This window comes from Aquarana catesbeiana, linkage group LG01 (assembly GCF_042186555.1).
Source record: "Aquarana catesbeiana isolate 2022-GZ linkage group LG01, ASM4218655v1, whole genome shotgun sequence".
In the NCBI taxonomy this organism is placed as follows: domain Eukaryota; kingdom Metazoa; phylum Chordata; class Amphibia; order Anura; family Ranidae; genus Aquarana; species Aquarana catesbeiana.
Window position 1 is genome coordinate 38,739,805 of NC_133324.1, and position 22,629 is coordinate 38,762,433.

The following is a 22,629-nucleotide window of genomic DNA, read 5'->3' on the forward strand; positions in this document are numbered from 1 at the left end:
CAATCTTTTTTTCCTTTTTTGTCAATGTGAGATGGTATAAATTGAACCATGTATTCGGTATCACTTTGATTATTTTATGTAGATTGAGATTATATTGGTTTACTATGTATAGAAATGTAAGTCCTAGACCCCCATGTGAGACTGTGGTTCCGTTTTCCTTTTTTCTTTTTTAATTAATTTTTTATTTATAGCTATTATAGATATGGTAGTCATACCAATTATCTTTACCCTTTATTCTTAATATGAGGAGTTTTCTACTTTCGATCCTCCTCACCGTTATAGGTATTGCCTGTTCATCTAGAACACAGTATGATAATCAACTTCCTTGCTTCCTGCCTCTATTGCGTTCCACTAGTTGGTTTAAAAAGAGGCTCGACACGCCGCGCCATGACGTCATTACATCATATACTGGCACAGCGGCTCCTTAGTGATGACTCAGGAGAGATGGGGTCATAACAAATGTGACGCGTCGCTACGGCGACGCGCGCCTTTGCGTTCCACCTCATCCATCCGGAGGAGGCGTATCACGGACCCGGCTGTCACCTAGCGCGAGATGTTACCTTGGTAACATACATCTCTGCACTTCACCTTACATGCCAAAGAGAGGCGTGTAACGCACATGGCCGACGCCATGTTCCTCTCCACCCGGAAGTAACTTTTACACCGCGGATTGGAGCCACATTTCAACAAGGGGGTCTTATACAGTATATAAGGGGCAGTGTACAGAGTGGTAAGGCACCCCAGATGACGTCCAGTAGGACGAAATGCATCGGGATCGCTTGCTGACACCACTGACACTGCCACGATTTTATCTTCATCCAGCGCTGCTTTTTATCTTCTTAAATGTGAGTGTTCTACTTTTAATAAATGGGCTGTAAAGCTTCTTGTATACAGTATTACGCTATGTGTCTCCATATCTTTTCTACACATGATTTGAAAATTTTATGGGACCCATCCCTGCTACATATACCATCATCAGGTATCCTCGCTATCCTGGCTACATTTCCTGGGATCCATATCCATATAAGTTTACTTGACGCAGTGGGTGTACACCCATCTGTGTCCAGTTGCTCTGGTAAGCCCCCTCTTTATACATATGGTGGTGGATCATCTATCAACACGATATCTGCATATTGTTTTCACTCTGCTTGGTGTTACACATTCAATTGATGTTCCATGGACTTTTTTTGTATTCCAAAATATGCCGGATATGCTCACTTCAAGTGGATATCCCTGGGACTCTATTGTTAGCAAATGTGGTATCTAAACATACTCACTGATTTCCATTTATTTTGTGCTTTCTATATTTTTTTTGATCACATTTATCTATATTTTGATGATCTATTTACATTGTATATTAAGATTCAATGTTAGTCACTATCTAATTTTTAGCGCTGCACTTACTGTTTGGGTATTCACAATTTTACACAAGTTTTTGATTGCTTTGTGCTAGCTGCTCACTTCTACATTGCGACAGCGCGATATTTTCTCTTAATTTGTCACTTTATACTATTATTTCCCACTCAGATGGTTTAGAAGCTGTGGAGCTGTTTTTGAGGAGAGATGCTGAGTTTATTTCTGCTCAACGAGATTTCATTTTAGATCTTTTGAACCATGACCCATAATTACTTCTGGTTTGGAGGTACTCACTACCTCCAGAACAGAGGGGTCGCCATGGGTGCAAAATTCGCACTCAGTATTGCCAATTTATTTATGGCTAAATGGGAGGAGGATGTCGTCTATTCCAACAGACAATCAGAATTGATCTTCTGGGGTAGATATATATTGATGACATCCTCCTCCTGTGGGATGGCGATATGGTATCACTCACCACTTTTATGCACCAGCTTAACAACAACCCATTGGGGATTGTGTTACAGCTTGAGAGCAGTACCAGCAAAATTAATTTTTTAGACTTAACCATACAAGTCAAAGATGGGATATTTAATATGTCCACTTTCTTTAAGAGTACTGATAGGAATGGTTACATTGGACAGGGTAGTTGCTATCATCCCTCATGGCTTAAATCAGTACCCAGGAGCCAATTCCTCCGCTTGCGGTAAGGAAGATTTCCTCACACAGGCTGCCACCTTGAAAGAGAGATTCATTGAGAAAGGGTACCTACCTAATGATTTGAATGTAGAGATTAATGAAGTGGGGAGTATGGACCGTGCCTCCATCCTACAGATTAAGAAAAAACCCTTACCAAGTGAGATTGATTATAATTTCTCAATGATCACCACTTATTCTCAACAACATTCTGAGATTGAAAAAATTCTTACCAAGCATTGGGGGGTCCTTAAAAATGATAAATTCTTGGGTCCAGTACTTCCAGATCGGCCACTGGTCATATTTAGAGGAGTTCCCCCTCTTAAACTCCAAGTTTCACCCAATATTTTGTATGCTCCGAATAGAGTGTCTTTTTTTTTCAAAAATCTAAAGGCTATTATGCCTGCCGGTGTTGTAATGTTTGTGCCATCAATAGTGATAAGAGTAGCAAAATATGTCAATTTAAATCTCACACTACGGGTAGGATTTTTGACATTAACACCTTTATCACTTGCACCTCACTCAACGTGGTATACTTATTAATTTGCCCCTGTGGCCTGCAATATGTGGGCCACACTACACGGGCTATGCACGTTAGGATAAATGAGCACATCACAAATATCAAAAAGGGATTTCCGAAACACACCGTTTCTTGACATTACTTGGAGTGTCACGGTCAGAATCCTAAGGGGACTACTTTTCTGGCGTGGTAGTTCATCCAAACGGGAAATCTCTAAACTCGAAACCCGGTTGATTTATGATTTAAAATGTTATACCCCTTTTGGCATGAATGTCGATTGGGATATAAATTGTTTTATTAATAATAGCTAAATTTTACATATATTAACACCTAGGGGAGGGTGTTTGTATATTTTGTCATGGTTTTATTCACCTTCACTTTTTTATCATTTTAATATTTTTATTTTTGGGGAATAAGACTGTTTAATTGCAGCATTGTTTTGAGAGCCTCCTTATCCTCTCTTCAATGCGGTTAATGGCACTTCAGGAATACACGTTTATCCTTATTTTAAATAAAATATAGATTTGAATATTTTTTTATCCATGTATATCATATTGTATTTTTGAGACAATTATCTATTAATGTGGAATTCTAATGTATGTATACAGTCTATTGACGCCGTGTTAATAATTTTCGCCGACGTTGATTCTCTGTTTTTATTTTAAATAGAACAGCTAGGCTATTTTGAGTATTTTCGCTGTCTAGTTGTCCGGCCGTTTTGCGCATGTGCGGCCCTGTGAAGTACTGTTTACTACATGTCCCCTGTGTGACACCACCGCGGTGCGCATGCGTGGTCGTGTTGTTTACTTCTTTAGGAATGATGGCATCACGCACGCCGTTCCGCTCACTCGGCTGGTTTCATGTTCCTGCCCTGATGGAACGCACGGCCATGCTGCGCATGTGCGGCCGAACGGGATCTATTTTCATTGTCTATTCCATAGATAGAGCGCCTCTAGTGCGCATGAGGAGCTGGATTCATCATGCAAAACAACTGTTGTATTTGTCACGCTGTCTTTAAGGGGGCAGCGTGACTTAGGTTGTTCACCATATATTTGTGCGTGCTTGCATCATTGGCCACGCCTCTGATGATATCCACATAGGATGAAACATGTCAGGCTGGCTGATACAAGCACGCTGTTGAGCCGCGGACCATTTCTTTTATTCTGTGATGTTGTTCTATTGACGCCTGTAAGTAGACTACAATAAAAACGTGTATTTTACCCATACGGGCTTCACAATTGTTCTTCTTATTGGGTTATCCTGCTGATGATCGCATCATTTATTCATCATCCCATGTGAAACATGAGCTCCAGGTGATATGTGACAACTCAATCTGTCTGTCCACGATGGAGTGTGCCAATTGGATTTACTGCTGAGCCTTTGTACCATATTAATTCATCGCTTGTTTCTCATATCCTTCTGGTAAGCAGATTGATAGCACTTGGGTGTGGTGTGCTCATCCCTTGCACACAGAAGTTTTGGTAGAGGTTTCATCTCATCTCTACTCTTCATTTGCTTCTATGGACTATTATATTTAGTTTTAAGTTATTGTCTTATTTAGCGCTGCATTTTCGATTTTTATTTCTGTGTTTGATGAATCAACAAACTATGCTGGCTGCTTACCAAATGTATATCTATTTCAGATAGCGCAGATATTTGTTATATTTATTTCTCATATGGCAATAACCCAGACATGTGAGAACTTAATGACTGTGGTCACTGCATCTTACCATCTGGGGTGTAATACCTGGAACCATTGAAAAAAAAGGTTCCTATGGGAGCGTCCTTCACCAGACTGCTGATTCAAATACCATCAAAGGAAGAAAGTTGTGGAACCTGTTGTTACTGCTAGGTCACAAACTTGGCTAGAATTAGAGCGGTTAATATTATTGGTTTGAAAATTTGTCATTTTCACCACTATCCCCCCCCCCTTTTTTTCCTCCTCATTACAAACTGGAGGAAGACACTCAGGGATTAGAATGGTGCAGAAAAAAACTATGAAAACAGTGAAATAGCCTATGATACTTTTACCTTCTTATAAACATGCTTTCTATGTACTGTAAAGTTGGGGGTTGTTTAACTAGCGAGACCAATCCACGCCAGAAATTCAATTTCAGGGCTTGTTGGCCCATTTTTATTAAGAAAGTTCAAAAACAAAATCAAAGGTTTTCCCTTGCAGAGGTTTTCACCGTCCATACAAAATAATGATAAATTCAGCCTCCTGGCTTATACATACAGCAGTGCTGCTCAGGCCTACCACTTCAGGCTCTCGTCTGTCTCTGTCAGACTATTACCTTGCCAACACCGTCCATATAGATAGCAGCCCCTCACTGCTCTGACCCACATTTTTAAACACTGGTTTAGTGAAAAGTGGGGGCTCTGTTATTGGGGTGACACTGGTCTGTCTCTGCACTCTATGTACGGGCACCCTCTTACTGTCCAAACTTTGCGTCACTTGTTTCCTGTACACTGCATGCTTCCTTTTGTCAATTTAATCACTAACATCCTCATATGACTGCAGCCTCATCCTAGTCTCCCTCTGAAGGACATCCTGACCGTCTTGCCACTTTGAGGTTTTAAAGTCATGTGACACCTTGCTGAGCTTTGGCCCATTTCCCTCTGACCATTGTTTACCATGATCCTTCTCAGACCTTAAAAGTTTTCTCAAACCTTAGGAAATCTTCCCCAGAACTTCCCTCCTGAACCTGTAGGGGGCCTAATTCTGCTGTACCTTTTACCTCGTCTGTGTCAATCATACCATTCCCTATCTTATTATTCACGGTTTGCTACAACCAGATCAACTTGACCAAGACTATCATGTCTACCATTATTTTTGTTGTCACCCATGACAACCAAACCATCAAAAATTGAAAATGCGCTGCATTTTTCATCATGGTCAGAAATATAAATGCATTTGTCATATTTCATTTCACCCATGTTTGACAGGGCAGTGTCTGGAGAGGAACTGCACCCAGCTGAGTGGTTGTCTATGGTAGCTTCACTATATTCCACTGGAATGATATCCTCTGCCAGAAACTGTCCTGACCCCTGACCATCATCACATAAAATAACATTTGGACCTGTGAGTACAATCACTTCATTTATTGCTGTGCCATCTGGCACTTCCACCAACACCAGCTCATTTGGCACAGCATCATCTATTACCACATCATTAGGCCCTTTGTGGATCACAGACATGACCTCTTCTGTGCGTTCGCCCTTACTTGGCGTTTCCATCTCATGAGCAACATCATCTGCTGTAGCAAGTGCACCCTTGCATATAAGTTTCTCTGCAGGTCCTTCATCTGGCACCGCAGAAATCATGTCTGCTCCACTTTTACCATCAGAGGCCTTTTCCAACAAAGCCAACAGACTTTTTGCCCACCTGTCCCAGTCTGTTATCTCTGTGCTCCCAGAGGTACCACGCAGTACTGCTCCTACTCACAAGGAGACCCAGAGGGACAGAGTGGTTCAGCAACAGACACATTGCACATATCACTTTGGTTCAAATCAGATTGTGGCACTATATTTTTAACAATAGCAGACTGCAATACCGCACCTCCACCACCTTGCTCTGGTGGCGCTTCATTAAATGCATGAATGCTTTGATACCTGTCATTGCCAGACTGCATTAACCCATTTCCACCATGAGTGTTTTCAAACATTTCAGTTTTAACATTTAACATTTTGTTATCACCAGATTTGGGTATCCTCTTATCCCTCAGAGCAGCATCATAGCTGTCCCAGGCAACCTCCAGCTTCAGAACGCAGAGCTCCCTGGGGGTTTCTAGGGACACCTCTGTGACCTTCATCACTGTTGCTAGGGGAGATAGCACATCTTTAACCACATTCATAGCAATGTTTTTACCTCTAGTGAGTTGCACTAGCCCATTAGCAACTGGACCATCAACTTTAGCCAACACGATATTAGCAGTTTTACCCATCACATTGTCACATTTAAGTTTACCACTTGCCTCCCCACTGGACAGGGCACTGCAGTGAGGCAAGTCCTTTTCCACTCAGACAGTGGATCTCCCATTTGGGGTCACTTCCACTCCAGTGTGCACAGTCACATACTCAGTCTCTTCTATGCATTTACCAGCAACAGTCTTACCCATCACTGTAACAGGGGTTGCCATGTTTGTTTGAGTAAGTTGTCTATCCTTTATCGCACTTTTACTGGCCAACTCTCCCTGGTGGCCATGAGATGAAATTGCAGCAGCCATTTCTGACTCCTTAGCACCCCCTGCAGGCACAACAAGTACTTCTTTCATTGTTGCCAGGGGTGATTGCAAACATTTTTGAACAAGACTCTGGACTTACAGACCAAGACTTCTGCCCAGTAGCAATATCTTCAGCCATATTCCACAACCCGGGACAAGAAAAGATCCCATGCCCCAGTTGACCACATTTCAGGCATGGTACATTTCTGCACATATCTTTAGTGGGATGCTGCTCCACATCTCTGATGTAGCTCCTCCTTCCGGTTAACACTCGATCTCTCGTTGCTAAGGGAGATGGCACTCTTCCAGCTCTTCTTACTTTGCTGACTCTCCCAAATGCAGCAACTTTGCTCTCCTTGAAGTATTGTTGCTTTTAACTTGCCACGATCCTCTGCAGACAATACTTTTCTCACGTGGTGGTCTGCAGCCTTGACATTACCACTATTGCTATGGGCAACCACATACTTCTCCAACTTCCGGTCAGCCTGTTGATCACTCCTGGCAATCAAATCAGGCTTCCCAAACATTGTTGCATATCTTTGTCTGGCCATGTCACCTTGTATTGGAGACTGAGACAATGGGCACTTGGAGACAATATGACCCCACTCTCTACACCGCAAACAGCGCTCTTGCTTCAGAACCTTAACAGGGCTTCCCCAATTGCATCCTCTTTCAAACTTAGGTCTCTGTACATCGATAGCTGGCCTGCTTGCACTCGCATTGCCAGGGGCAACAGCATGCCAGCAGGGGCAACAGCAATACTTGCCAGCAGGCTCAAATCCTTGCTTCATCTTTGCAGTCACTCCACAACACTTTTGTGCAGTCCAGCAGCAAAATGGAGCACTGTCACTTTAAAGCACGTTGCTTTTCTCTTCATGCAAGCTTTCCTCACCTGCACACACAGATTGTGCTGTCTCATGCACACAAACACAGTTCATATAACAGATGAACTCACTTTTTTTTCCAGGGATCTCCAGTTCTGCCCGCATTCTCCACCACTTGTAAAGTTGGGGGTCGTTTAACTCAAGTGTAGCACCCGCTAGCTAGACCAATCCACGCCAGAAATTCAATTTCAGGGCCTGTTGGCCCACTTTTAATAAGAAAAGTTCAAAAACAGAATCAAAGATTTTCCCTCGCAGGGTTTTTCACCGTCCCTACAAAATAATGATAAATTCAGCCTCCTGGCTTATACATACAGCAGTGTTGCTCAGGCCTTCCACTTCAGGCTCTCGTCTGTCTCCTTCAGACTATTACCTTGCCAACACTATCCATATAGATAGCAGGCCTCACTGCTCTGACCCTCAGACTTGGGTCTCTGGCTTTCACTGTGCAGCCTACACTCTCTGGCTACTCCAGTGCACACCTGCACTCGCTGGGTCCTCCCTTGCAAGCCTGGACTCCTCAAGAGGGTGGAGCCCAGAACCATGGTCCTGACTCTGCTACTAGGCACACACACACCTGAACAATCAGTGTGCCGGTGAGTCCCAAAACTTGGACCCAGGACTGGGGATTTCAGTGGACTTTAGTAAATAATGAGGAAATTGAAAAGTCAGTTTCAGCTTCACGTTACAAGCTCCCTGGAGCCTCTCAACCCATCTGGTTGAGAATTCTGGGTACATACACTGGTGGGGTACCACACTACCACAGTACATACACTTTCAGAAACTCCTTGGACCTGAAAAGGTACTTATAAACAAAAGTTATTACTCTATCCTTCATATTTATCCTGCAAAGAATGGTAAACAATACAACATTCTTGTACATTGGTAAATTGTCACTGACTTTCCTCAAAACCAATAATAACTAAACCCTCTGTAACCCTTACTTTCAAGTTCTTACTAAAATACAACACCCGCGACACGTAAGAGGGCTGTTGCGGTAGGTTCAAACATATTCTTGTTACTACAAACAATGAGAAGACTAAAACATGAAACAAACATTTAGATACAAATGTGGGGGAGATATTTCATAGTTCCCAAAACAAAAATGAAAAAAACAAAACAAGCAGACAGAATGCTACCTTCACTCTTTTAGCGACAGAAAAAAATACAATGGGAAAAACACAAGAGCATCTCGGAATCTTGTATGGACCAGCCACACAAAGTCCAAAAACAGGCCTGAGAAATTTTTAAACACACAAACGTGTACTGCACATCCACCAACTCACTCATCATTACAGATTTCTGAAGCCACAGCTGAACTATATCCAAGGTATTTTTATTCTGGGGTCTCGTACCTCCAACATCAAAAGTACCTTTCAAAGGAATACACCTTACTGTACCCTCTGACCATATCTGCCAATCTTTATGGTGTCTAATGGCCTTAGCCCTAAACCTAGGTTTCATGTATTGTGCAGCTGTCTGAGTGGGGTACATGGACGACCCATTGCCCATGACTATTCAAATCGCTTTTTTTTGGCAGACTCTGCGTCCAGAGAACCCTGTGCTTTACTTTCAGAGTGGTTATTGTTTGCGCCTTTATCACTATAACCGGCCTCCCTTCCCGATTATTGTACACGGCCTGAGAGGGGCTGCTAGCGTACTACTCCTCACGTTTATGCTAATACTATCGCGCACTGGAATTCCAATTATTATACACGGCCCGACCGGTCTCACGATATACAGCCTTCTAAACGTGTTTGTCCGACAACAACAAAAACACAAAATGAAATCCTCCACTACCAAAACAATCTTATGGCTTCTATCTGTACCTAGATATTACAACAATAATATGGATGCCTCCTGTTTACTTCTACCCAAAACTGTATTATAGTATTACATTAAAAAATCAAAATGATTTTGTCATCTTCCAAACACGAGTCAAAGAACCCCAAGCTCCTCCCACCAACTTTCTGTTGTATATCACATAATATAAATGAATAAGAAGACGGACAGGAGGGGAAGCCTAGTCTCATACCATGTGCATCAAAAAAAATCTATGGTGCAACAAAAGCCAAAAACTGAAACTCCTGCAAAAAGACGGCTGAATGAGGTCAACCAAAGCTTTTCCCTTCCACTGCAGGCCACAAACAATCAAAAACACAAACAACACACACCATTTTAAAAGTACAAAAACTGAAAAGATTGAATTCACTTAAAAGGAAACGGTGCCTTAAATTACGCCTAGAAATGGCATCCGGGACAAACGAAAATCAAGACATGGCCACATGGTGACTACAAGAATGGAAAATGGCAGACGAAAGCCAGGCCACAACAAATTGGCGCCATTAACACATGAAATTTAGTTGTTGATCCCGCCAAAATCGAGATTTCTTCACTAGAAACATAAACTTCTCCTAAACAACTGGAATAAAAACCTAAATGATTCTACTGGAAATGGAATTCAGTACAAAAACAACTATATTTCGCTCGAGACTAAAATCAGCAGAAACAAAAAGGCAGTTGCAGCAATTGAAAATCGGTCCATGGCAAAATGGTGGATTAAATCCGAACTGCAGAAAAATGGCCCACATTAACAAATGAAAACCAACACAAACCAGGATTTCTCCCTACAAAAACTGACTATACAATTGAGACACCAATATTAACACTGATCCCTAGACAAACACTTTAGGCTATATCAATTAGGGCCCATACTAAAATATAGGCATATTTAACTAAACAATATATCCAAAAATGCCCCCCATGCTATTACCTAGAAACCTGAGACCCCCCACAGGGTGTAAACGGCTCCTATTGTGATGTCCCAACAATGCATGGCCACTTGAATATGCGGCAGGCATTTCAATTTAAAACCAAAGCCTTTAAAAATATTATTACACTTATGGGGACATGTGTCTTGATCCCATACAAAGGTAAAAATCACAATTCATCCATTTCTATTTCTCATATACATCACAAACATATTACACAGCATACAGTTACACAGCCTTCTCAGTCACACACAACATTCACTTTAGGTTTGTATTAAATTATAGAGAAATTAAATATAGGTGCTTCCCCAATTAATAGACCTACTTACAATGACAAAAATACAAACCTACAATAAAAGTCCCATCATTATACAGAAAGTGACAAAAAAACATAAGGTTCTTTGCCTGGCAGTTCTTACCTCATTCAGCGGACAGAGAATCAAGATCCCGAACACAGAACAGCAAAAATGTTCAAAAAACTTGAAAACTTGAAGTATGGTTATCTTACAATAGAGCGGCATTTGCTGGTCTGGTTCTGGAGGTCTCTTCCCCCTCGAGGTCCGCTGAATTAGGAAGATCTGTTGGCTTCCTTTCTGGCCCACCATGAATGTCAGGGAAAATTTAAGCTTCTCCCTATAAGCATATAATTTCTTTGTGCTTAAAAACACAAAGAGCTCTCTTATATAATGCCGGGAAAGCATGCTCGTTTATCTCTCCAAGTAACACAAACCGATGCTGGCCCAGTGGGCCATAATTTTGTATGGTTATACTATGGTTCCCAAGGACGCAGACCTGCTTACTTTAGAGTTTAAATGCAATCGCAGTGGAGTGGCCAGTTCCCTGGTGAGGCAGAAAACAAACATCCTTAAATGAGCAAACAGATCCGCCGTGTCCATGGGAAGGTTTCCGCATCCAATGGTCTTCCACCAGCGTCAGTATGTGTGAACACCCTCGCATAAGTATATTACAGCAAAACAGACACTGGGGGGCATCTGACAACATACATTAAAAAAAAATTCCACAACAGAAGGGAAGGCAGATGATGCTGCACAGGGGAATATGGGGGTTTACTGAGACATTAAAGTCACACATCCCCACACACACACACATAAAATTAGGTTTCCATACTTAACCTTGTCAATCTTAGACATTAATAGCATAAAACAAGTAAAAATTCGCACTGAACTGAAAAAAGCAAGCGGCCAGCAAAGTTCGTAGATAACAAACAAAAAGTCACATGCATAAAAATTATTGCGGCGCTGAAAAGTTCAAAAATGAAATTGAAGAGTGGGAGGAATCCAATCACCAAATATATTGTGCAGATGTAGAAAGAGTCACTCGTCACCACGTGGTAATGTAGTCTGCTTAGCAGAAGGTGTTAGATTAGGCATAGATGATAAATTCTCAATAGCATCCAGCAAATCCAGCCCACTGGAACCCCTCATCAGACCACAACATCCGTGGGATTTCCTTCACATATAAACATCTCCCAATGGTCACTTCAGAATTAGGCATTCAGGCATGTAGTCATCATATATCGGAGAAAAGAAAATGAAGGACCCATAGTGAAGCCCGTAATGATAGATAAAAAAACTTTTATTGTAGTAACTTACAGTTGAAGCTTAAAACAGCATGCATCAATGATAGGAACAAACGGCTGCAGCAATCAGCGTACGGATGTCAGCCTGCCTGACATGTTTCATCGTAACAGATGTCTTCAGAGGCATGAGCCATGAGGCACTGCCTCTGAAGACATCTGTTACGATGAAACATGTCAGGCAGGCTGACATCCGTACGCTGACTGCTGCAGCCGTTTGTTCCTATCATTGATGCATGCTGTTTTAAGCTTCAACTGTAAGTTACTACAATAAAAGTTTTTTTATCTATCATTACGGGCTTCACTATGGGTCCTTCATTTTCTTTTCTCCGATATATGATGACTACATGCCTGAATGCCTAATTCTGAAGTGACCATTGGGAGATGTTTATATGTGAAGGAAATCCCACGGATGTTGTGGTCTGATGAGGGGTTCCAGTGGGCTGGATTTGCTGGATGCTATTGAGAATTTATCATCTATGCCTAATCCTTAACACCTTCTGGTAAGCAGACTACATTACCACGTGGTGACGAGTGACTCTTTTTACATCTGCACAATATATTTGGTGATTGGATTCCTCCCACTCTTCAATTTCATTTTTGAACTTTTCAGCGCAGCAATAATTTTTATGCATGTAATCTTAGACATTAATTTACCCATAAAGCATAACTGATGTGACTTTGCAGCATATATCCCTACCAGGGTGTACGGGCAATTATTTACAGTATCTCACAAAAGTGTGTACACCCCTCACATATTTGTAAATACTTTATTCTATCTTTTCATGTGACAACACTACAGAAACGACACTTTGCTACAATGTAAAGTAGTGAGTGTACAGCTTGTATAACAGTGTAAATTTGCTGTCCCCTCAAAATAACTCAACACACAGCCATTAATGTGTAAACCACTGGCGATAAAAGTTAGTACACCCCTAAGTGAAAATGTCCAAATTGGGCCCAAAGTGTCAATATGTTGTGTGGCCACCATTATTCTCCAGCACTGCCTTAACCCTCTTAGGCATGGAGTTATCCAAAGCTTCACAGGTTGCCACTGGAGTCCTCTTCCACTCCTCCATGACAACATCATGGAGCTAGTAGATGTTAGAGACCTTGTGCTCCTCCACCTTCCATTTGAGGATGCCCCACAGATGCTCAATAGGGTTTATGTCTGGAGACACGCTTGGCCTGTCTATCACCTTTATCCTCAGCTTCTTTAGCAAGGCAGTGATCATCTTGGAGGTGTGTTTTGGGGTCATTATCATGTTGGAATACTGCCCTTCGACTCGGTCTCCGAAGGGAAGGGATCATGCTCTGCTTTAGTATGTCACAGCACATGTTGGCATTCATGGTTCCCTCAATGAACTGTAGCTCCCCTGTACCGGCAGCACTCATGCAGCCCCAAACCATGACATCCACCATGCTTGACTGTAGGCAAGACACACTTGTCTTTGTACTCCTCACCTGGTTGCCGCCACACACGCTTGACACCATCTGAACCAAATAAGTTTGACGTGGTCTCATCAGAACACAGGACATGGTTCCAGTAATCCATGTCCTTAGTCTGCTTGTCTTCAGGAAACTGTTTGCGGGCTTTCTTGTGCATCATCTTTAGAAGAGGCTTCCTTCTGGGATTACAGCCATGCAGACCAATTTGATGCAGTGTGCGGCGTATAGTCTGAGCGCTGACAGGCTGATCTCCCACCCCTTCAACCTCTGCAGCAATGCTGGCAGCACTCTTGCATCTATTTCCCAAAGACAACCTCTGGATAGGACGTTGAGCACATGCACTCAACTTCTTTGGTCGACCATGGCAAGGCCTGTTCTGAGTGGAACCTGTCCTGTTAAACTGTTGTCTTAGGTAAGTGGCAGTCCTTAAGTCATGATGGTTGGCAGACTAGGAGCAATACTCACTGCTACAAAACAACTAATCTTAATCAGACCGACCTCCACTTACAAAGTAAAAGTGCTACAAAGTATTATTATACACCGTAAAATAAGAATAAACACACACATTGCTGTTAACACTCTAAAGTGTTTTCACCTTACTTCTAAAAATTCAACAAACAAAATATTAGTGTAGTGCAACATGAATATAAATATATATAAACTGCATGTGCAACAAAATCTCATAACGAAAAGTATATAAGATAATATCAACCGTGCAAATTGTCCATTTGGCTCAAAAAATCACATTGAATAGTCCATAAATAATGCTCTTCCACCTCCGTGCTTAAAAAAGTGATTTAAGGTGACCAATTGTATATAAAGTCCCTGTGCAATGCTCCTCCAGTGCTCACTGGCTGCTCACCTCATGCTAAAACCCCTGTTTTACCAGTGCGTCATAGCAAGCTTCTCCCTATGAGGGATGTGATCAGATCTGTATTCCGTTTTCCTTACTCAACTCCATGCATCACAGGTGCAGATACAGGCTTGCGAAATATGCAAATAGAACATAAGACATTTAGTGCTTTCTATCTTAAAAGCTTTATTCCAATAAAAAGTATACAGATATGCAGTGCACTCACATTGGTGGCACTTAGCCATGCTAGCTGTAAAGACTTGTACTGTATAATCACATCAGCTTGCCATTGTATAACTCAGGATGGCCGCGGGATGATGTCAAAGATCAGGCTCCAATCCCCCCCATACGCGTTGCATTCTGGGTGTGAACTTCATGAGTAGGTGCATACCTGTATACTTTTTATTGGAATAAAGCTTTTAAGACAGAGACCACTAGATGTCTTATGTTCTATTTGCATATATCACTATCCTGTATCTGCACCTGTGTTGCGTGGAGTTGAGTAAAGGAAATGGAATACAGATCTGATTACATCCCTAATAGGGAACAACTTGCTATGACTCACTGGTAATGCAGGGGTCTTAGCGCAAGGTGAGCGACCAGTAAACACTGGTGGAGGATTGCACGGACACTTTATGTATAGTTGGTCTACTTGAAACACTTTTTTAAGCAGGGAGGTTGAAGAACATTATTTATGGACTATTCAGTGTGATTTTTTTTAAGCCAAATGAACAATTTGCACAGATGATATTATTTTATATACTTTTCAATATTGATGTGATATGAGATTTTGTTGCACATGCACTTTATATAGATTTATATTCATGTGCTGCATTAAGGATGGTGATGCAGAGACTTATTTTGTGGAACTTTCTGCCAGTTTGGTGGAATTTGGTGAGGGTCACTTATCCAGGGCGAGGAGGAGGAGGATCTGGGATGATATCAGTCACAGGCCTTCATCCAGTGTTGAGATGGTCCTCATCACTCCATTGTGCGTGATTGTAAGTTTGGCGGGATACTTCCAACAATGCAGGATCTTATGGTTCCAATTAGTGATGGTGAGAAGGTTGCTACAGAGAGGTAGGAGTTGAAGCTTGGAAAATGGGTTGTGAAGATGATCTGCTTTGGGATAGGAGTTAGCTGGGTCTAACCCTTTGGATTCGATCAATGGTCAATTCTATTGATGTAAGAGTAGGTAAAATTGCCAGGAAGAGATCTTGTGAAAATTGTGGTAGTTGGGTTTGCTTGACCATTTCCGGGACCCCCAAATCTTCCAGTTATTTTGACGAGACCTGTCCTCCAATCCACCACTTTAGACTTCAGCCATGCAATTGCATCCTTATGTGTGATGAGTGGGAATTGACTAGTGCATTGAAAGATTCTGCATAATCACACAATTTGTCCTCTATATGATTCACCCTATCTCAGGACTTGTATGTCAGCTTACATGCGGTGGAAGTATGAGTTCATATAGATTTGGAGAGACTCCCTGCGGGAAGTTAGTATGTATTTAGGCACATTCTCTAACACTGGGTGGTCTGAGACGGTGATCACAGCAAAGGGATCTGTGTTTGGTTGTGAGGCCTGTGGGTCAGTAGCTTGTGCTCTCACCTCCATGTCCAGAGATCCTGGGGCATCATCTGAGGAGTCCCTCCACAGCCTGGAATTTGTTGGGCTTCTTGTGGAGGGTGTGGCAGCCCCTGAAGAATGGGAACTAGTTTGTAAACCCCTGTGGATAAGCCCCCTGTGGAGAGCAAGGGCCTGTGCCATGTTCTGAGGAGGCCCCATTCCTCCTCTGAGAGCCGCCGCAGGCGCCATTTTGGTGAGCACCAGTGGGGAGTTTGCAGAAGAAGCCATACAGCTTGACAGGCTGCGGCACTTTCCTCTTTCTACGGGATATAGCTGAGAGTTGCCTGAGGTGGAGGGAGCAAAAACCTCTACTCTGATGTCCGCATGGGCCCGAGAATCATCGATTGTCTCATTGCTTGAGCGGAGCTCTTGTGTCAGGTGGCCATTCAGCAGCGCGTTCCCCATGCCCCCCCCCAACATTGACTATCACCCTTTACCTTATATAGCTAATGACAGCTCAGGGAGCAGCTATTTGGCTAGTGTTACCATCAGGGATGAGCCGAACACCCCCGACTCGGTTCGCAGCAGAACTTGCGAACAGGCAAAAAATTTGTTCGAACACGCGAACACCGTTAAAGTCTATGGGACACGAACATGAATAATCCAAAGTGCTAATTTTAAAGGCTTATATGCAAGTTATTGTCAAAAAAAGTGTTTGGGGACCTGGGTCCTATATAATTGTGTGACCCCGCCCCCCTCTGACGTCACGGGGAAAGCCATAGGGAAATCCCCGTCAAGTCCCCGTGCGTCAGAGAGGGCAGGGTCAATGGATGGCCCCGCTCTCCTCTTTAAAGGAAGTGTCAGAAGAAGAGAAGCGTCACACAGCGGGAGCCTCCCATGGATGCGGAGTGGCCCAAGAATGAAGAGGGGAAGAAAACGCAGCGGAGGAAGATGCCGGACGAGAACACTGGAGCAAGAAGCAGAGGATCGGAGGATGAACCAGAGGAAGAAGAAGATTGAGGAAGAAACTGAAGGAAGAAGGAAGAAGACCCGAAAAGGATGGAAAGAAGAAGACTTTAAATAAAGGAATTGTCAAAAATTGTCTCTTGTTATTTTTAACATTTTTGACATTTTTTTGTGAAATGGTAGGGGTACATTTGTACCCCATTAGCATTTCACACGGGGAGGCCGGGATCTGGGTGTCCCCTTGTTAAAGGGGACTTCCAGATTCCGATAAGCCCCCCGCCTGCAGACCCCCACAACCACTGGCCTAGGGTTTTGGGGATGAGGCCCTTGTCCTCATCAACATGGGGACAAGGTGTTTTGAGGGGCTACCTCAAAGCACCCTCCCAATGTTGAGGGCATGTGGCCTGGTACGGTTTAGGAGGGTGGGCGCTCTCTCGTCCCCCCTCTTTTAATGCGGCCTGCCAGGTTGCATGCTTGGATAAGGGTCTGGTATGGATTTTGAGGGGGACCCCCACGCCTTTTTTTTTTTAATTTTGGTGAGGGGTTCCCTTTAATATCCATACCAGACCTGAAGGGCCTGGTATGGAATTTGGGGGGACCCCCACGCATTTTTTCTTATTTTGGTTCAGGGTTCCCCTGTGGGGAAATCCCATGCAGTTTTTATCAATGAACTTTTATGTGCATTGTCGGACCGACAATTCATTAATAGTCGCGAGTAGTTTTTCAAACAAAGTTTTTTTTATTTTTGAACCAAATTGCATACAGGTTATATTATTTGCATATACCCATACATGTATACATTACACAGTAACTGTACGATAAATAAAGGTGTTTACATATAATAATGATCTACTGTACGTTTCCTCTAATGTTCTTTATTATTTTTTTTTTTATTTTATCACTTAATGTAGGATGTGAATACAATATTCTCTTTAAGGAAGGATATTTCCCTGGTGTGAAAGGGATAGATGTGGCTCATGAGCAAGTTTCCGAGTCCTGTAGCCATCGGTCCCATATTTTATTGAATTTGGCTGGGCATCCTCTATTGATGTATAACACCCGTTTATATGGGAGTGTCCCATTTATATCTGCTCTCCATTCTTTAGTTTCAGGTGGTAAGGGACGCATCCATTTCCTAGCTATCATCTTCCTACATGAAAAGAGAGCCTCCTGTAGAAATACCTTGGTGTATTTATCCAGTGGGTCTGGAAACACACCTAACAAACACTGTTTAGAGTCCAATGTCACAGGTGAGCCCATGTTGTCATGTAAGAAGTTTACTATCTGTTCCCAGAGGCCTTGTATTTGTGGACATGACCATAGGAGATGAAAGAATGAACACTCTGTGGACTTACACATTGGGCACAAAGTTGAGTAGTTTTGTTTGTATCTGGCCACTCTAAGCGGGGTTAGGTATGCACGATGTAGTATGTATAACTGTGTCAACCTGTCTGATAGTTTGGGCGATACCTCTTTACATGTATCTAAAGCTTCTTCCCATTCCTCATCTTCCAAACTGCCCAGGTCTCTCTCCCAGCGAGTTTTGAGATTGTATGCTATTTTTGTGGCTACTGGAGTAGTGAGCATGTTGTAAAAACATGAGATCAGTTTTTTTGGGTCTGTGTCTTTTATGATTGCTATTAAGGGATTGGGAGATAATAGTATTGGGGGTTGTGGGAATTGTGCCTGTGTTGCGTGTCTCAATTGGAGAAATCTAAATAACATATTGCTAGGTAGATTAAATTCTGTTTTAAGGCTATCAAAGCTTTTAAGGGTTCCGTTTGACCATATATGGTGTAGATATAGTATACCCCTCTCTATCCAAAGCTCAGGGCTCTGAATGCGGTGGAGCTCTGGTAAGTCTTTATTGTACCATAAAGGGGTAAAGTCATTATGTCCAGGTATGTTGAGTTTGTTGTTAGCGAGTTCCTAGATGCGTCTATACTGGTACATCAGGGACATTTTGTGTATGTTTCCCTCACTGGTCTTTGTGCCCATGGTGATAGCATATATTGAATCTAAGGTTCTTAGCGCCCACCGCGGGCAGAGTAGCATTCGGAATCTTTCGCTATCCACTTTGTCTATATGGTATAGTTGTGACAGTTGGGACGCAATGTAATAGGGATTAAAGTCTGGGAGTGCAGTAGTCACGAGTAGTTTTAAATGACTTTTTTTTCCTTTGAAATGTCATTTTCAAAGGAAAATGACACCCCCCAGGTACAAAATTTAAAGGAATATTACACTTCTATTGTTTCACTTTAAGCATTATTAAAATCACTGCTCCCGAAAAAATGGCCTTTTTTAAAACTTTTTTTTGCATTGATACATGTCCCCTGGGGCAGGACCCGGGTCCCCAAACACTCCTTATAACGAAACCATGCATATAATCTTTAAAATTAGCACTTTTGATTTCTCCCATAGACTTTTAAAGGGTGTTCTACGGCTTCGAATTTTGCCGCGAACACCCCAAATTGTTCACTGTTCGGCGAACAGTTGAACAGCCGATGTTCGAGTCGAACATGAGTTCAACTCGAACTCAAAGCTCATCCCTAGTTACTATTGGGATCGGCTGAATGTGTCAGGTCTTCTGTTTTTTTTCCAGCAATTAAGCAGGTGTCAGGCATCATGACTGATGATGGATTTACAATGAGGAATATTTTTTGAGGATTAATGTTTTTTTTTTAATACAGGACCTGCCAAATATTTGAGTATCTTTATTTTTTTTTTGTTTGTTTTTGTGAATGAGTAGGGGTATTCGTGGGGGGTATCTACAGACCCCCTTATTATAAAAGGGGGCATTCAGATTCTGCTAAGATCCTCATGTGCAAACCACCAGGCAAGATATGTGGGGAAGAGGACCTTGTTTTCATTAACAGGGGGACAGGCTGCTTTACCAGGGCGGCCACCTCCCGGCAAGGTACCCCTCGTGATCAGGGCATGTAGCCTGATATGGTTCAGGAGGGGAGGCGCATGCGCAATCCCCCCTTCCCAGTCCAGCCTGGCTGCATGCTTAGATTAAGGGTCTTATATTAGATTTTTAGGAGGACCTCACTTTTTTTTTTTTTCACGTGGAGACCCCATTAAAATCTGTGCCAGAATCAAAGGGTCTGGTATTTCTCAGGGTCTGGTATTTCTCAGGCATTTTTTTTGTGCGAAGTACCTCCTTAAAATCCACAGGAGACTTAAAGGGTTTGCCTTTAAGCATTTAAAAAAATCACTATATTAAGAAAAATTGTTTCTTAATATATTTTTATTTTTTTACATTGGTACATGTTCCCTAAGGCAATGTCCACCCCCTTTTGACAACCCTTTGCCTATTAGCGCAGAAAATTTGCATTTTTAATTAAAGTGGTTTCAGTGAAGTTGACCAAATTTCCTGCTGAACTGAACCCAAGGCAGTTTGGCTCATCACTACCTGCCAGACCTGTGCAGAATATATCAAAACAGTCCACAAGTAGATCAAAAGGCCACATGGCTATTTTAAACACCTAGTGGTGAGACTTTAATTTACAGACATGCTGTGAAAAACTCAGCAATAACTTAACATTGTTTTTGCTGTTTTATATATTCCCCAGGAGTCATTGCCTAAAAGACTTTCCCTCTGTATTTAATGTTAACCTGATCACATGTACAAATATTTTAAAAATATTTTACAAATATATAGAAATTAATAACTTACTGTTTTGGAAAAAAAAAAACCTTTTTAGCCCCTCTGTCGGGTATTACCGGAACCTCCTAGCTTTCCTTTTCGCAATTGATAATATTAACCGGGATCCAGACATCTTACCGAATATCAGTCTAGGCTTCCATTTATATGATTCATGGCTGGAACCCAGGAAGGGTGTACAGAGTGTTCTGCAGATCTTATCTGGACCAAATGGGACATTTCCTAATTATTCCTGTAAAGGACAAGGCAAGCTGGCTGGTGTTATTGGAGATCGCTATTCATCCACTACAATCCCAATCGCCCAAATCCTTGGACTGTACAGATACACACAGGTGAGTGAAAACCACTTGTATATTTGTAATACTGTTCTATGTCAACGGAGACAACAATATACATTTTACAAAAACATGCCAGTCTATGAAAGTTAAAGTGTATGTAAACTCAGTTAAAATTAATGAATACACAGCTGGCACCATCACTAAGGATTTTGCCCCATTTTTCATAATTACAATCCAATCCAATTAAAGTCCAATTAATGTGCTGCGCTTCGAAACAAACCTGAAAACCTCCTTCTAAACAGATCCTATGTATCACTCTATATATACTGGATAACATCAAGTGCTTATGTAATAAATCTCTGCATGCAAATGACAAATATATATATATATATATATATATATATATATATATATATATATATATATATATATATATATATATATATATATATATATATATATATATATATATATATATATAAAAAATATATACAATATTGTCAATTTCTTATCTCACATTAAATCACAACAATCCCAATATCATAACTAAAATTTGATTCATCAAGTGAGGTCAGAGTGGTGCACTACAAGCACCCTAAATATGTGAGTAGCGATTTGTTGAAATTTTAATAAAGTGTTGGTTTTAAATGATATACTGTAAGTACTATGGGAGTATTTTTCTTGCATACATGAATCCTATGATTAGAGACATTACCACAGCCAAAGAGGATTGAAGGTAGACAGAACATCCTTACTCATTAGTCCACTGGTGACTAAAAAGCGAGCACTGACCAAACTTAATTGTGGGGTCACTGGCATAGAGGTGAGAGCCCACCCAGAAGGGGAACACGAGTGAAGTGTTCCCCACAAGGTTTTACCCCCTTAATGATCAGACCATTTTTTTTAATATGGCACTGTGTTACTTTAACTAACGATTGCACAGTCGTGCGATGCTGTACCCTAATAAAATGTATCTTCTTTTTTCCCCACAAACAGAGCTTTCTTTTGGTGGTATTTAATCACCTCTATGGTTTTTAGTTTTTGCTCTATAAGCAAAAAAAGACCGTCAATTTTGAAATGAAAAAAAAAAAAATTTTTTTACTTTATGCTATAAAACATATACAATAAAAAAATAAATAAAAAAAAATAAAAAAGCTAATTTCTTCATCAGTTTAAGCCAATATGTATTCTGCTACAAATTTTTAGTTATAGTGTCTACAAACTAGGGGATATTTTTATGGAATTTTTACTTAATAATTTTTTTTTACTAGTAATGTCGGCCATCATTAATGGTACTGCAAGATTGTGGTGGACAAATCAGACACCTAACTGACTCTTTTTGAGGACAAGTGACATTATTACAGTGATCAGTGCTAAATAATATGCACTGTAACTGTACTAATGACTAGGGATGAGCTTTGCGTTCGAGTCAAACCCATGTTCGACTCGAACATCGGCTGTTCGATCGTTCGCCGAATTGCGAACGTTATGAGCCGTTCACGCCAAATTCGTGTGGCGCGTCACGGCCCATAATTCGCTGCGGCATCGCAGTGCATTGCTGGCTGATGATTGGCCAAGCATGCATCCGCATGCTTGGCCAATCACAGCGCCGTCAGTAGAGAGAGCTGTAATTGGCCAAAGCCAGGGTGGCTTTGGCCAATTATGGCTCAGGGGGTTTAGAACACGCCCCACACTATATAAGGCCTCCTGCACTGCAGCCCTGTGTAGTGTGTTCCGGCATGCTGAGAGATAGAGAGAGAGACAGTGTCATTTCATTTGAGTTAGCTAGATTAGGCAGGACAGTCA

The 22,629-nt window shown here is 41.7% G+C and overlaps 1 protein-coding gene across 1 annotated transcript in view; it reads left to right on the plus strand.

Moving 5' to 3' along the window:
- The window catches only part of LOC141127181 (vomeronasal type-2 receptor 26-like), a 172,607-nt gene that overhangs the window by 39,955 nt on the left and 110,023 nt on the right, over positions 1-22,629 (plus strand). The window contains exon 2 of the mRNA XM_073613780.1: positions 20,586-20,877. Coding sequence (XP_073469881.1) covers positions 20,586-20,877 — 292 coding nt within the window. The remainder of the gene's footprint in view (positions 1-20,585; positions 20,878-22,629) is intronic.